General features: G+C 41.3%; 2 protein-coding genes across 2 annotated transcripts; both read left to right on the top strand.

Moving 5' to 3' along the window:
• The first annotated feature begins 579 nt into the window (after positions 1–579).
• Positions 580–2,628, top strand: LOC103520280 (delta-like protein 4). Its single transcript, XM_026831469.1, has 4 exons — positions 580–583; positions 1,097–1,198; positions 1,696–1,816; positions 2,523–2,628. Exons 1-4 carry the CDS (start codon positions 580–582, stop codon positions 2,611–2,613), a joined length of 318 nt encoding a protein of 105 aa, XP_026687270.1. The 3' UTR covers positions 2,614–2,628.
• Positions 2,629–2,711: 83 nt separating this feature from the next.
• Positions 2,712–14,075, top strand: LOC103520278 (protein crumbs-like). The gene is made up of 8 exons (XM_026831468.1): positions 2,712–2,853; positions 6,359–6,463; positions 6,544–6,762; positions 7,694–7,774; positions 10,135–10,284; positions 11,478–11,626; positions 12,938–13,258; positions 13,968–14,075. The coding sequence occupies exons 1-8, from the start codon at positions 2,712–2,714 to the stop codon at positions 14,055–14,057; spliced, it is 1,257 nt and encodes a 418-aa protein (XP_026687269.1). The 3' UTR covers positions 14,058–14,075.
• Positions 14,076–16,759: the final 2,684 nt, after the last annotated feature.

Here is a 16,759-nt window from a genome sequence, read left to right as displayed (position 1 = left end):
GTTCAAGAAAACCGGTACGAAAAAGTGTGTCAAAACCGGTACGGAGCCCTACTTGATCTTGCCCTAAGGCCTCCGCTTTCGCTGCCCTATTAAGTCGATCAATCCAAATTATTCTTAGTTAAGAAATAACAGGATCTCTTTTCAGACACACAGACCACTTTCTTTTCTTTCCTTTGTAAACAGATCTTTGGTCTTTTTTTTTCTCTATTTAATAAATGGACAGAATATATTGAATTCCTGTAATTTTTATTTATCATCCGTAATATTATGGTTATAAGTATTCATGGTACATAATAACTCGGACTTACTTTTTTTGATTACACTTTTTTAGTTTTTGGTTCAAAAAAAAATAGGTAATTTTGTATTTATTAATTATACAAATTTTTGGTCTCGTTTAAATTTACCACCCCCCTTTTTAACTTTTTTTTTTTTTATTTAAGACTTTTATTTAGAACCTTCTTGTGGAATAAAAGAAACTTATCAAACCTAATGTGAAAATTGTGGGAATTGGCAATAAGAGGGAGTTTTGTCAACACAAAGGGGCTTATTTGCCCCTCCAAATGTTTCTTGTTAACCCCAATGGGCTAGAACCTCGGGCCAAAATTTAAATGTTCAGGCGGGGTTAACAGGGTTTTTTTGTACCCTTTAAGGCAAAATTTTGTCACCCCCTTTTAAGGGTGAAAACGGATAATGGTTAACGGGAACAACTTATTTTTTTGGTCAAAATCTTACAATCAAAATTTTTTCTAAACCACTACCCAAAAATTTCCAGTTATAGATTTTTCGAAAAAGGGGTGGTTGTCAAACTAAAAACATAAACGAAACTCAAATATTAGGCGAGTGAGGAAAAGTTTTCTCTCCCGCAGTCTCTGCAGCTGCACTCTGTGTATTTATGGTGATTTTAGCGATCAAAAATTGATCATATCTCAGGATCGGTTTAGATTTTCGCAAAATCCTTTCTTATTGCACACCTAGACCATAAAAGGAATATTCCTACCAAATTTCAGCTTTCTAGGTGTTGTGGTTCTAGAGATAGAGCGATCAGTGTGTGAAATGTGAATGGATCTCGTTCTTATAATATAAGATTGTGTTGCAGGCTCCCCTTGTGATGCTCAAAGGAACCCTTGTCAGAACGGTGGAAAATGTAATGAGGATGAAACGGGCAACTATGACTGCACTTGTGATGCACTGCATACTGGTGAGTAAGGAATTTTTAATTGTGTTAAGCATACTTCAATGCTTGTCACAAATATTGTTCCCCAATTATTCTTTATCTTAAGGTTCCTCTCCACTTGTGATGCACTGCATACCAGTGAGTAAGCAATTTTTAATTGTGTTAAGCATACTTCAATGCTTGTCACAAATATTGTTCCCCAATTATTCTTTATCTTAAGGTTCCTCTCCTAGGAGGTTGGAAATTATATTGGCAATTTTGTTCTTGTCTCTTGCAATCCTCATCAAATCTCAGTTGTCACACTCAAACCAATCTTGCAAATTACTCCTCCTACCAGTCCTTCACTTGGTCTACCACCACTCCTAGATAAATTTTATTACTTCACTTGGACTTTTTTTTAACTAACAATTTTATTTTCATTTTAATGTAACAATTTTGTCCGAGTAGTATGCTGTGTTGGTTTGGCCAACCAAACTTTGGGCAGTTTGTCAATAAATTTTACTGATTGTTTCTCTCGACAGGTATCCACTGTGAAACGCCTATCTCTAATCAGATCTGCACCACCGCACCACCATGTTTAAACGGAGCCACCTGTCGCCCCCAACTTACCGAACAACTATATGAGTGTGTTTGTCCACCCGGGTATAAGGAAATAAGAGACTGTACGAGTAATCCTTGCTTGAATGATGGTGTGTGTGTGTGGATGGTAAGTAGTTATTTTAAGAAGTTTGATGTCCTTGGAAGTTTGATGTAACTATACAAGTGTACAAGGGTAGATATTGTGAACTGCCTGAAATAGGCGACTGCTCGAGTAATCCTTGCTTGAATGATGGGGTGTGTGTGGATGGTAAGTAGTTATTTTAAGAAGTTTGATGTCCTCGGAAGTTTGATGTAACTATACAACTGTACAAAGGTAGATATTGCAAACTGCCTGAAATAAGAGACTGTACGAGTAATCCTTGCTTGAATGATGGTGTGTGTGTGTGGATGGTAAGTAGTTATTTTAAGAAGTTTGATGTCCTCGGAAGTTTGATGTAACTATACAAGTGTACAAAGGTAGATATTGCAAACTGCCTGAAATAAGAGACTGTACGAGTAATCCTTGCTTGAATGATGGTGTGTGTGTGTGGATGGTAAGTAGTTATTTTAAGAAGTTTGATGTCCTCGGAAGTTTGATGTAACTATACAAGTGTACAAGGGTAGATATTGTGAACTGCCTGAAATAGGCGACTGCTCGAGTAATCCTTGCTTGAATGATGGGGTGTGTGTGGATGGTAAGTAGTTATTTTAAGAAGTTTGATGTGCTCGGAATTTTGATGTAACTATATGAGTGTGTTTGTCCACCCGGGTATAAGGGTAGACATTGTGAACTGCCTGAAATAGGCGACTGCTCGAGTAATCCTTGCTTGAATGATGGGGTGTGTGTGGATGGTACGTAGTTATTTTAAGAAGTTTGATGTAACTATACAAGTGTACAAGGGTAGATATTGGGAACTGCCTGAAATAAGAGACTGTACAAGTAATCCTTGCTTGAATGATGGCGTGTGTGTGGATGGTAAGTAGTTATTTTAAGAAGTTTGATGTAACTATAGAAGTGTACAAGGGTAGATATTGGGAACTGCCTGAAATAAGAGACTGTACAAGTAATCCTTGCTTGAATGATTGCGTGTGTGTGGATGGTAAGTAGTTATTTTAAGAAGTTTGATGTGCTCGGAAGTTTGATGTAACTATACGAGTGTTTGTGTGTGTCCAGTTCCAAGGGTAGACACTGTGAACTGCCTGAAATAGGCGACTGCTCCAGTAATCTTACAACTGGGTCACAGGCTAATAGTTACAACTGGGGTCACATGCTAATAGTTACAACTGGGTCACAGGCTAATAGTTACAACTGGGGTCACATGCTAATAGTTACAACTGGGTCACAGGCTAATAGTTACAACTGGGGTCACATGCTAATAGTTACAACTGGGTCACAGGCTAATAGTTACAACTGGGTCACCGGCTAATAGTTACAACTGGGGTCACATGCTAATAGTTACAACTGGGTCACAGGCTAATAGTTACAACTGGGGTCACATGCTAATAGTTACAACTGGGTCACAGGCTAATAGTTACAACTGGGGTCACATGCTAATAGTTACAACTGGGTCACAGGCTAATAGTTACAACTGGGGTCACATGCTAATAGTTACAACTGGGTCACAGGCTAATAGTTACAACTGGGGTCACATGCTAATAGTTACAACTGGGTCACAGGCTAATAGTTACAACTGGGGTCACATGCTAATAGTTACAACTGGGTCACAGGCTAATAGTTACAACTGGGGTCACATGCTAATAGTTACAACTGGGTCACAGGCTAATAGTTACAACTGGGGTCACATGCTAATAGTTACAACTGGGTCACAGGCTAATAGTTACAACTGGGTCACCGGCTAATAGTTACAACTGGGGTCACATGCTAATAGTTACAACTGGGTCACAGGCTAATAGTTACAACTGGGGTCACATGCTAATAGTTACAACTGGGTCACAGGCTAATAGTTACAACTGGGGTCACATGCTAATAGTTACAACTGGGTCACAGGCTAATAGTTACAACTGGGGTCACATGCTAATAGTTACAACTGGGTCACAGGCTAATAGTTACAACTGGGGTCACATGCTAATAGTTACAACTGGGTCACAGGCTAATAGTTACAACTGGGGTCACATGCTAATAGTTACAACTGGGTCACAGGCTAATAGTTACAACTGGGGTCACATGCTAATAGTTACAACTGGGTCACAGGCTAATAGTTACAACTGGGGTCACATGCTAATAGTTACAACTGGGTCACAGGCTAATAGTTACAACTGGGTCACCGGCTAATAGTTACAACTGGGGTCACATGCTAATAGTTACAACTGGGTCACAGGCTAATAGTTACAACTGGGGTCACATGCTAATAGTTACAACTGGGTCACAGGCTAATAGTTACAACTGGGGTCACATGCTAATAGTTACAACTGGGTCACAGGCTAATAGTTACAACTGGGGTCACATGCTAATAGTTACAACTGGGTCACAGGCTAATAGTTACAACTGGGGTCACATGCTAATAGTTACAACTGGGTCACAGGCTAATAGTTACAACTGGGGTCACATGCTAATAGTTACAACTGGGTCACAGGCTAATAGTTACAACTGGGGTCACATGCTAATAGTTACAACTGGGTCACAGGCTAATAGTTACAACTGGGGTCACATGCTAATAGTTACAACTGGGTCACAGGCTAATAGTTACAACTGGGTCACCGGCTAATAGTTACAACTGGGGTCACATGCTAATAGTTACAACTGGGTCACAGGCTAATAGTTACAACTGGGGTCACATGCTAATAGTTACAACTGGGTCACAGGCTAATAGTTACAACTGGGGTCACATGCTAATAGTTACAACTGGGTCACAGGCTAATAGTTACAACTGGGGTCACATGCTAATAGTTACAACTGGGTCACAGGCTAATAGTTACAACTGGGGTCACATGCTAATAGTTACAACTGGGTCACAGGCTAATAGTTACAACTGGGTCATAGGCTAATAGTTACAACTGGGTCACAGACTAATAGTTACAACTGGGTCACATGTTAATAGTTACAATTGGGTCATAGGCTAATAGTTACAACTGGGTCACAGGCTAATAGTTACAACTGGGTCACAGGCTAATAGTTACAACTGGGTCACAGGCTAATAGTTACAACTGGGTCACCGGCTAATAGTTACAACTGGGGTCACATCTAATAGTTAATCTTTTTTTTTACATAATTTTATCATTTAAAAATATTTTATGGATAGCCATAGTTACTTTTTTCATAATTTTATAGTCTATAGTTGAAAAAATAAAAAATAAATATCAGGGCTAGAAATCACCCCAGTGTACCTATGGTTGATGAAAATGAAGACTTTGGTGATGGTTCAGTATTACTTGCAACAAAACATCTCCCCTCTAAAAGGTGATGGAGTACAAGCTGTGTAAGAGGTGACAAAATGATGTATTGTCCAGTAATACACTGAAACATTACCAAGACTTTCTTACCTGCCTAGGTGGCTTAGTGGTCAAGACACCCACCTGGCAAACAGAAGGGCATGGGTTCAATACCAGCAAAGGTTACAAAGGTATGGAATTTTGTCAGAGTTTTAGACAATTAACAGAAGTCCTGCTGGAGTGGGAGGACTTTTCAGTCCTATTCGAGCTGCAGGTATAAAATAAGCATTAATATTTCTGTGGAAAAAAGAGCACATGCACGTGAATTACCTGGGGAGTTCGTTGAAACTGGAAACTGTCCTGATGTCCTCAGAAAAGATATTTATCAGCTACTCAAGTACCTACTCATCACATTTCAAAAATGGCAAACAAATTTAAGTTTAACCTGTTTAACCGAAAAAAGTAAAATTTTGTTCAGATTTTTTTAGGACCATGCGGATGACATGGGAGAAGTTAGCGCTTGCGCTTGCAAAAAAAATCCCATCCTATGTTTGGGAAGTTAGCGCATTTTGAGTCCCAGGAGGTAAAATTTTAAAAGCTTCTCAAGTTAACACACAAAAGTGAAGCCAATTTTTTGGCGGCTCGTGTCGCCTTTGTAAGGGCCAATGGGACACAACGGGGTTTTTCCAGTCTAATCGTCACCCATCCAGATACCAAACACGCCCATCGTTTCTTAACACAAGAAATTGAATTTTTACTATTCACGGAGTTAAACATCGTTCGGATTGAAAAAAAAGTGAGGCCAAACACCTGTTGCCCAACCATAGCCATCTTCACACACATGGCAACCATTTTTTATGCACTTGTTGATGTTTTTGTTTTCCCTAGTGACCATTTTTTCCACATAGCAACGAAATTTTCCGTAGCTTTTCCTGTCGAGTGCTTTAAAAAAACAATAATTTAATTAGTAAATTACTACTTAAATGCACTTCAACTGATTCCGTCCATTGTAAATAGCATTATTTATAAAAATGACTTGACTTTGAAAGTGTTTTTGTTCGAATTCGGCTTCAATTGTGTATTGCATCCAAAAGCCCTACCCTCCCTTTTTGAAACCAAATTCCTTGGTTCTATTCTTCTGTTAGACAATAAGCATGACGGGTCACAGGCTAATAGTTACAACTGGGTCACAGGCTAATGATTCTCTTTTTACAGGTTTCGGGGGGCCTCACTGTGAGCTCCCTGTAGACGAACCTCCATCTGAGGATGAGACCAGTGGCGACTTACAACTGGGGTCACAGGCTAATAGTTACAACTGGGGTCACGGGCTAATAGTTACAACTGGGTCACTGGCTAATAGTTACAACTGGGTCACAGGCTAATTTATTATCTCTTTTCAGGTTTCGAGGGGCCCCACTGTGAGCTCCCTGTAGACGAACCTCCATCGGAAGATGAGACCAGTGGCGACTGTGATGGGGATGACTGTACCCCCTCCATTAGTGCCGGAGCTGCGGCTCTGGGCGGGTGTGCCGGCAGACCTTGCCGCAACAACGGCACGTGTACGCCGGTCAGTGGCGGCGTGGTCAATTTTACGTGCACTTGTCCTTCTGGGTATACGGGTGAGTTTTTTTCCTTTTCCGCCTCTGTGGTATAAGTATAACTTGTTGATAGAGGAGAAATACTTGCTGTAATAGGACGTATTCGTTTTCCATATAACCCAATCTAAACCGATCCTGAGATATGATCAAGTTTTAATCGCTAAAATCTCCATAAGAAATACACAGGAAGCAGAGACTGCGGGAGAGAAATGTTCCGCTCTCGACCAACATTTCGAGTTTCGTTTGTGTTTTTAGTTTGATAACTATGCAGCTATAGGGGAGCGCGCAGCGCGACCGTATTTTTATTATTTTCTACAAGTTCGGCCATGCCTTTTCTACAAGTTTGGCCATGCCTCTTGATGAACTAGCGGGAGTCCGGAGCGAAGCGACGGAATTCAGCTAGTAGTTAAAATGGGCCGTCACAAAGTTACCAAGTCTTCAATCAAGTATTAATAGGATGTGTTCTAAAGGTAGTTTTAAAAGTCTGAAATTCCCACCTTTGTGGCCTGACTGACTCTCGACTCGGTAAGTGCCGGGTTCGAATCTCGGCCCTGTGTAGAATTTAGCTGGCCAAAGTTTTCCGTTCTCGCGGCCGTGTGGCTGTAAAATACTGAAACTACAGTCTCTTTCAATTTTCAAAGGGTTTCAAGTTTCAGCCCTTTTTTTGTTTTTGTTTTTTTTTTTAAAGTTAAGCAAGGTTTATATACTTTTCTGTAAACTTTACCTATGAAATATATAAGACCTTGTTTAGACTGCGGGAGTAAAGGGACTTTTCAGTCCCATTCTGGCAGGATAAACAAGGTATATTCTATTCTATTCTATTCTATTCTTCCTTTTCGCCTTTTCCCGTGTTCAGACGGGGTTTGTGTTTTTCGTCTGGCGCTCCGTCAGAAGAAGAAGAAGAAGAAGAAGTAAAAGAAGTAAGCCCCACAATTGTATTTTAATTTCACAGGTACTCTATGTGAGTCGGATATCAATGAGTGTGAGACAGTCAAAGACGTTTGTAACTATGGGATCTGTGTCAACACTAATGGTAAGTCAACCTTTATTTATTATTTTGAAGAGGTTTGACAGAGGGAACTCTAACTGCTATGGTCTTATCGTCCCGGAATCGAAGAGAGAAAGAAGACAGGATAGGAGGAGGTCCCGGGTTCGAATCCCACCATCGACAAAAATTTGTACTCGTTTTTCGATTGCAAATATTTCAACGGGTTACTTTCTAGTGTTCTGGTGTTGACCCAGCACCTAAATGGGGAGTATTGTGTCTCTTCTTGCCCATCTGATGAGAGGCATACTACGGGATGAGCATGCTACGACACAGACCAAGCATTCAATGAAGGTGAGCACCGCACCTCAGCTGGCAGTGAGTTCCATATTTGTACTGTCGTTACCAGGAGGGAGTTACCCAGCGCTGTGCCTTTGTGTGCTTGTTTAATTATATTGCAATTGCATAACATATTGTTTCTTTTGTCATCAATACATTTGTTTTCATGAATTTTTAGAACAGTTTCATTACCAGGCAGACGCTCTACCAACCAAGCCAACTAGGCTGGCTAAGTCAACCTTTGTTTCACTCTTGTAAGTCTAGTGTCTAGCTAGTGTATCCCACCTACAACATTTTCATCAGAAACATTTTTCTCAACAATCCAGAAATGTTTTTGCAACATTCCAGCAAATTATTTTCCTTGGAAAAATGACTTTGTACTCATTTTGTACGCAAATACGTTTTACCTGCCTTGGTGGTGCAGTGGTCAAGATGCTCGCCTGGTAAACAGGAGGGCGTGGGTTCAATCCCAGCCTCGGTATGGAATTGTATCCTCAATATAATTTGACCACAGTAATAATAGGAATCAGGTAGACCTGACAGGTGGACCTTTTCAAGTGTACCTGTCAGGTCTACCTGATAGTGTGTGTGCTCATCAGGTATCAGCTGGACCTGACAGGCTAACCTGATCAGGTGTGCCTGTCAGGTCTACCTGGGTTGTCACACTCAAACCAATCTTGCAAATTACTCCTCCTACCAGTCCTTCACTTGGTCTACCACCACTCCTAGATAAATTTTATTACTCCACTTGGACTTTTTTTTAACTAACAATTTTATTTTCATTTTAATGTAACAATTTTGTCTGAGTAGTATGCTGTGTTGGTTTGGCCTGGTACTTATGAAATTATTTATTTATAATGCCTACTTATTTATAATTGTCCTATTTATATAGACAGTAAATAATTTATCTCTTTTTTCTAGTTTTCTAGACAATACGTTTCCTAATTCTTTTCACCAGACACACAGACTTTTTCTAGACAATAAAGAAATTGATTCTTATTAATAATTGTGTTGCAGGCTCCCCTTGTGATGCTCAAAGGAACCCTTGTCAGAACGGTGGAAAATGTAACGAGGATGAAACGGGCAACTACGACTGCACTTGTGATGCACTGCATACCGGTGAGTAAGGAATTTTTAACTGTGTTATTACTTCCCATTTAGGTGCTGGGTCAACACGAGAACATCAGAAAGTAACCCGTTGAAATATTTGCAATCGAAAAACGAGTACAAATTTTATCTTCAGTTTTACCACAAATAATGTTATACGTATTGTTACGATCACAACAAGATCTAACTGTAGCCAATGAAATCGCAATCAAGACTGCAACACACTGGCAGACTGGCACAATATTTGACTTTGACTTTTTTTTTGTCAGACCAAATTTCCACAAATTTTTCCCAAAATTTTGTTTTCAGTTTTCGATAGGTACCAATATAGTGTTCTAAATATTATAATGTTAAAATCGTATTATCGCCTGATCATCCGACCCTTATACTCATTATGCCCTTGTGCTTACAGTCCATGCAAGCACGGCTCGTGCGTAGACAAGCGTGCCGGCTACTTCTGCGACTGTCCGCCCACGTACGGCGGCAAAAACTGCTCCGTCGAGCTGACCGGATGCGTCGGACCCGACACCTGTTTGAACGGAGGCACCTGTAAACCGTACCTAGTGGATGAAACGCAACATCGGTTCAATTGTACTTGTCCGAGTGGTTATCATGGGAAGATATGCGAGAAGGTGAGTACCAGTTATAGAACGTGATATATCTAGACATAGACAATGATATTATTTTCTACATCTACATACAGAATACCAGGGATGTACAATATGTCTGCATACAATAGATCAGTTGCGCTTACTTGGGTGATGTTTCAAAGTCAAAGAGCAGGAAAAATGAGGACCAACGGAATTTTTTTTTTTTCTTCTACGACTTCTAGATACCGAGATAAATCGATTTAAAAAATACCCGTAAATCGTGAATTTTGACGTCACGGCATACGCTCCGTCTACCTGGTGGTGAGTGGCTGGCGTCAAAGTAATTTGGTTTATGTGTTTTCCCTCTCACAGGCAGCTATCAGTGTTTCTGTCGACCCGGTTTTGCGGGAGACCATTGCGATGTGGATTTCGATGAGTGCCTTTCCAATCCTTGCTTCAATGGAGCTACCTGCCAGAATAAAATCAACGGCTATACGTGTGTCTGTGCCCCTGGCTATTCTGGTAAGAAACTAGTGCTTCAGTCAACTGTGGAACCTCAGAAAAAGTTGTTGTTAACGTTGTTGTTGTTATTGTTCGTTTGTGTGTGCGCAAGCGTTTCTGCGCATTTTGACGTGAAATCTGACGTCACAACTCTTTGAACTTTGTCATTAGAACGGCAATTGAAAATTGAATTTTCGACCTTTTAAACTTACTTTCTCGGAGTTTAGACCTCAGATTTGGATTTTTCACAACTTTTTACGTAGGAATCGACCTTTTATTAAGTCCATTCATTAGAAATAAAGCCCAATATAACATGTTAAACGTACCTAGCGTAAGGTGTTGCATTACAAGGATAACTTATCAAGTTATACCTATGTGTCATGAGTGGACGCTAGTAAAAAAAAAGAAAAAAAAAAATACTTTCATTACTAGTATAGCTCGCTATACTGTAGTAATAGAAAGTAAAAAACTTATGTGCTTATGTTTAGCTGAGAGTTTATGTGAAGGAGTAAAAAAATGAAGAACTCACGGGAAAAAAATATAGGACCTAATATATATTTTGTGTTTCTAATTGTATTATGTATAACCATTGTTAACATTATGTATTATGTATAAACATTGTTAACATACTATCATGTATTTGGACAATAAAAATTATTGAATTGAACCTAGTGCTAGGTTCCCGAGATAAATCGACTTGAAAAATGTACTTTTTCGCTGTTTTAATTGAAGATTTTTCGCAACTTTTTACGTAGGTTTCGACTTTTCATTTACAATTTTCACCCAAATGCATATCCTCTGATAAATTCCATTTTTCCCTCAGATCACTACAATGTCATTCAGTGGTGGATCTCACATCATGCTGAACACAACTCGATGGTCTTTAAAAGCAGAGAGAACCCTTTGAGGAACTGCCCGCTTGCTAGGCTGGTTAGGGTTAGCTGTTCTCCTCCCTGTTTATAGTCGCACAGCCAGACGCTAGTCTTCTCTCTGTTTAACGTCCCCTAGCCAGACAGGGAGCCATTTGTTCTGTCGATGTCGTTATCAGGAGGCCCAGGAGGGAGTTACCCAGCGCTGTGCCTTTGTGTGGTGGCACTTTGAGGCGTTTAATCTCCGCCAAGAAAGTTTAAGTTTCTGAGAAGTTTAATCTCTTCTATCAAACCTCTTGAAAAAAAAACCAATACAACTTGATTTAACCCTTCCGTTTCCTCCAGGCAAAGAGTGCAGCATCAATATCAACGAGTGTGAGTCTAGCCCTTGTTTGCACGGAGCAACGTGTATCGACGAAGTGGCCACGTTCTCCTGCGTGTGCCCCAAAGGGTTAACTGGACGCCTGTGTGAAACCAACATTGACGATTGTGAGGTGAGTTGGACATAGAGTTTTTGTGGCACTTGATTTATTTTGGGAGGAACGACTTGGCGGGGTCTTTTTTATGCCACGAAGTGGTATTTTTTGGGGGTTTTTATTTATTCACCTAATTACAGAGCCCAGCCTAGTTAGCTTGGTTGGTGGCGCGTCTGCCTTGTAAGTGCTAGGCCGCGGGTTCGATTCCCTGCCCGGGGCGGATTTTATCCTGATGGGATAATGTTCGTGCTCGGAACGGCTGGCTTTCTCCTATCCTGTCTTCCTTCTCTCTTAGATTTCGGTACGATAAGACCATAGCAGTCACAGTTCCCTCTGTCAAACCTTTTTTTTTTTTTTTAATTACAGAGCTCTAAGAGTTAAGAATATAACTTTTAAAAAATAATAAAAAGAAGAAAAAAATCTTTCACCGTCCTTTTTATTTCGTAGCAATGAAACAACTGGCACATTAGACGCATGTGGTCTGTGTCGTAGCATGCCCACCCCGTAGTATGCCTCTCATCAGAGGGGCGATAAGAGACACAATACTTCCCATTTAGGTGCTGGGTCAACACGAGAACACCAGAAAGTAACCCGTTGAAATATTTACAATCGACAGACGATGTCGACTTTTGTCGATGGTGGAATTCGAACCCTTGACCTTCTGCATGGCAAGCAAGTGCGTTACCACTGGGCTAACCATGTCGCCATGTCCCCAATTTGAATCCAGTTATGGTTATCAAATCTTATTGAGGGGTTGGTCGACCCAACGGAGGCGGCACGCTTCCTTGACCTGAGGACGGCAGAGGAGGTCGATGTATGATGCTAATACAACAACAAACTGTATTGAGAATTATTAACTGTATTACCAGTTATTTCTATATTAACAGTCATTAAACTGTGTCTAGCTTTCTAATATACCTAGTGTTTCTTTTCAACTTTGTTTATTATTATTACCTTCTTCATTGTATTGTATTATACCTTTGTTTATTATTATTACCTACACATTACCTACCTACACACCAACAAAGGTACAATTACCTACATTGTTCCCATTTAAGTGCTGGGTCAACACGAGAACACCAGAAAGTAACCCGTTGAAATATTTGCAATCGAAAAACGAGTACAAATTTTATCTTCAGTTTTACCACGAATAATGTTATACGTATGTAGGTAGTAGGTATTGTTACGATCACAACAAGATCTACTTAACTGTAGCCAATGAAATCGCAATCAAGACTGCAACACAGTGGCACAATATTTGACTTTGACTTTTTTTTTTTTTTTGTCAGACCAAATTTCCACAAAATTTTCCCAAAATTTTGTTTTCAGTTTTCGATAGGTACCAATAGTGTTCTAAATGTTATAATGTTAAAATCGGATTATCGCCTGATCATCCGACCCTTATACTCATTGTGCCCTTGTGCTTACAGTCCATGTAAACACGGCTCGTGCGTGGACAAGCGTGCCGGCTACTTCTGCGACTGTCCGCCGACGTACGGCGGCAAAAACTGCTCCGTCGAGCTGACCGGATGCGTCGGGCCCGACACCTGTTTGAACGGAGGCACCTGTAAACCGTACCTGGTGGACGAAACGCAACATCGGTTCAATTGTACTTGTCCGAGTGGCTATCATGGGAAGATATGCGAGAAGGTGAGTACTAGTTATAGTCGGTTCAATTGTACTTGTCCGAGTGGCTATCATGGGAAGATATGCGAGAAGGTGAGTACCAGTTATAGAACGTGATATCACTAGACATAGACAATGATATTACATTCTACATACAGAATACCAGGGATGTACCATATGTCTGCATACAATTCATTAGAAATAAAGCCCAATATAACATTTCAAACGGACCTAGCGTAAGGTGTTGCATTACACGTATAACTTATCAAGTTATACCTATGTGTCATGTGTGGACGCTAGTAAAAAAAAAATAATAATAATAATAATAAATACATAAAAACTTTCATTACTAGTCGCTATACTGTAGTAATAGAAAGTAAAAAACTTATGTGCTTATGTTTAGGTGAGGATTTATGTGAAAGAGTAAAAAAATGAAGAACTCATGGGAAAAAATTTAGGACCTACCACTAGTACTTTTTCCCTGTTTTAATTGAAGATTTTTCACAACTTTTTACGTAGGTTTCGACCTTTCATTTACAATTTTCACCCAAGTGCATAAATTCCATTTTCCCCCTCAGATCACTACAATGTCATTTATTTTTTACATTCCAGATCTGTCATTTATAGGCTACGATATTTCGTTCATCCTGCACTGATTTTACATTTCAGATCACTACAATGTCATTTATTTTACATTTCAGATCACTACAATGTCATTTATTTTACATTTCAGATCACTACAATGTCATTCAGTGGTGGATCTCACATCATGCTGAACACAACTCGGGAGGAAGGCTACGATATTTCGTTCATCCTGCACTGATTTTACATTTCAGATCACTACAATGTCATTTATTTTACATTTCAGATTACTACAATGTCATTCAGTGGTGGATCTCACATCATGTTGAACACAACTCGAGAGGAAGGCTACGATATTTCGTTCCGGTTCAAAACCACCTTGCCTTCGGGACTGCTCGCTATTGGAAAAGGCAAGTTGAAAACACAAGTCGAAGAGACGAGCGATAATAAATATGATGATTGAGTAAATGAAAGACTTGTAATAAAATAGCAACCTCCGTGGCCGAGTGGGTATCACACTAGCACTAGGCTTGCACGCAGGAAGCCCGGGTTCGATTCCCGGCGGTGCCGAGGTTTTTTTCGGCTCTGTGCTTGGAGTTCGGGGTGCACTCAGCCTCGTGAGGACAAAAAATAAACTTCTTTCTCATCATGATAGACGGTATCACGTCTGTCTTACTACCTGAGGACCAGCCTAGTCCGGATTCACTCTATCACAATGTGACTGTGGGATGTCCCCGCGCTAACCAATGTTCCCCTAACCCTTGTCATAGTGGCCGGACACTGTACGGATTCTATTCTATTCTATTCACAGGTACTACCTGAGGACCAGCCTAGTCCGGATTCACTCTATCACAATGTGACTGTGGGATGTCCCCGCGCTAACCAATGTTCCCCTAACCCTTGTCATAGTGGCCGGACACTGTACGGATTCTATTCTATTCTATTCACAGGTACTACCTGAGGACCAGCCTAGTCCGGATTCACTCTATCACAATGTGACTGTGGGATGTCCCCGCGCTAACCAATGTTCCCCTAACCCTTGTCATAGTGGCCGGACACTGTACGGATTCTATTCTATTCTATTCACAGGTACTACCTGAGGACCAGCCTAGTCCGGATTCACTCTATCACAATGTGACTGTGGGATGTCCCCGCGCTAACCAATGTTCCCCTAACCCTTGTCATAGTGGCCGGACACTGTACGGATTCTATTCTATTCTATTCACAGGTACTACCTGAGGACCAGCCTAGTCCGGATTCACTCTATCACAATGTGACTGTGGGATGTCCCCGCGCTAACCAATGTTCCCCTAACCCTTGTCATAGTGGCCGGACACTGTACGGATTCTATTCTATTCTATTCACAGGTACTACCTGAGGACCAGCCTAGTCCGGATTCACTCTATCACAATGTGACTGTGGGATGTCCCCGCGCTAACCAATGTTCCCCTAACCCTTGTCATAGTGGCCGGACACTGTACGGATTCTATTCTATTCTATTCACAGGTACTACCTGAGGACCAGCCTAGTCCGGATTCACTCTATCACAATGTGACTGTGGGATGTCCCCGCGCTAACCAATGTTCCCCTAACCCTTGTCATAGTGGCCGGACACTGTACGGATTCTATTCTATTCTATTCACAGGTACTACCTGAGGACCAGCCTAGTCCGGATTCACTCTATCACAATGTGACTGTGGGATGTCCCCGCGCTAACCAATGTTCCCCTAACCCTTGTCATAGTGGCCGGACACTGTACGGATTCTATTCTATTCTATTCACAGGTACTACCTGAGGACCAGCCTAGTCCGGATTCACTCTATCACAATGTGACTGTGGGATGTCCCCGCGCTAACCAATGTTCCCCTAACCCTTGTCATAGTGGCCGGACACTGTACGGATTCTATTCTATTCTATTCACAGGTACTACCTGAGGACCAGCCTAGTCCGGATTCACTCTATCACAATGTGACTGTGGGATGTCCCCGCGCTAACCAATGTTCCCCTAACCCTTGTCATAGTGGCCGGACACTGTACGGATTCTATTCTATTCTATTCACAGGTACTACCTGAGGACCAGCCTAGTCCGGATTCACTCTATCACAATGTGACTGTGGGATGTCCCCGCGCTAACCAATGTTCCCCTAACCCTTGTCATAGTGGCCGGACACTGTACGGATTCTATTCTATTCTATTCACAGGTACTACCTGAGGACCAGCCTAGTCCGGATTCACTCTATCACAATGTGACTGTGGGATGTCCCCGCGCTAACCAATGTTCCCCTAACCCTTGTCATAGTGGCCGGACACTGTACGGATTCTATTCTATTCTATTCACAGGTACTACCTGAGGACCAGCCTAGTCCGGATTCACTCTATCACAATGTGACTGTGGGATGTCCCCGCGCTAACCAATGTTCCCCTAACCCTTGTCATAGTGGCCGGACACTGTACGGATTCTATTCTATTCTATTCACAGGTACTACCTGAGGACCAGCCTAGTCCGGATTCACTCTATCACAATGTGACTGTGGGATGTCCCCGCACTAACCAGTGTTCCCCTAACCCTTGTCATAGTGGCCGGACACTGTACGGATTCTATTCTATTCTATTCTATTCTATTCACAGGTACTACCTGAGGACCAGCCTAGTCCGGATTCACTCTATCACAATGTGACTGTGGGATGTCTCCGCACTAACTCCTTCTCTCTTCGATTTTCGGGACGATAAGACCATAGCAGTTACAGTTCCCTCTGTCAAAACCTCTTAAAAAAAATTCCCCTAACCCCTTGTCACAGTGGCGGACACTGTACGGATTCTATTCTATTCTATTCACAGGTACTACCTGAGGACCAGCCTAGTCCAGATTCACTCTATCACAATGTGACTGTGGGATGTCCCCGCACTAACCAATGTTCCCCTAACCCTTGTCATAGTGGCCGG

Source organism: Diaphorina citri, unplaced genomic scaffold (genome assembly GCF_000475195.1).
Source record: "Diaphorina citri unplaced genomic scaffold, Diaci psyllid genome assembly version 1.1 scaffold3412, whole genome shotgun sequence".
NCBI classification, from domain to species: domain Eukaryota; kingdom Metazoa; phylum Arthropoda; class Insecta; order Hemiptera; family Psyllidae; genus Diaphorina; species Diaphorina citri.
The sequence above is the reverse complement of the archived record's forward strand: the minus strand, read 5'-3'. Positions and strand labels throughout refer to the sequence as shown.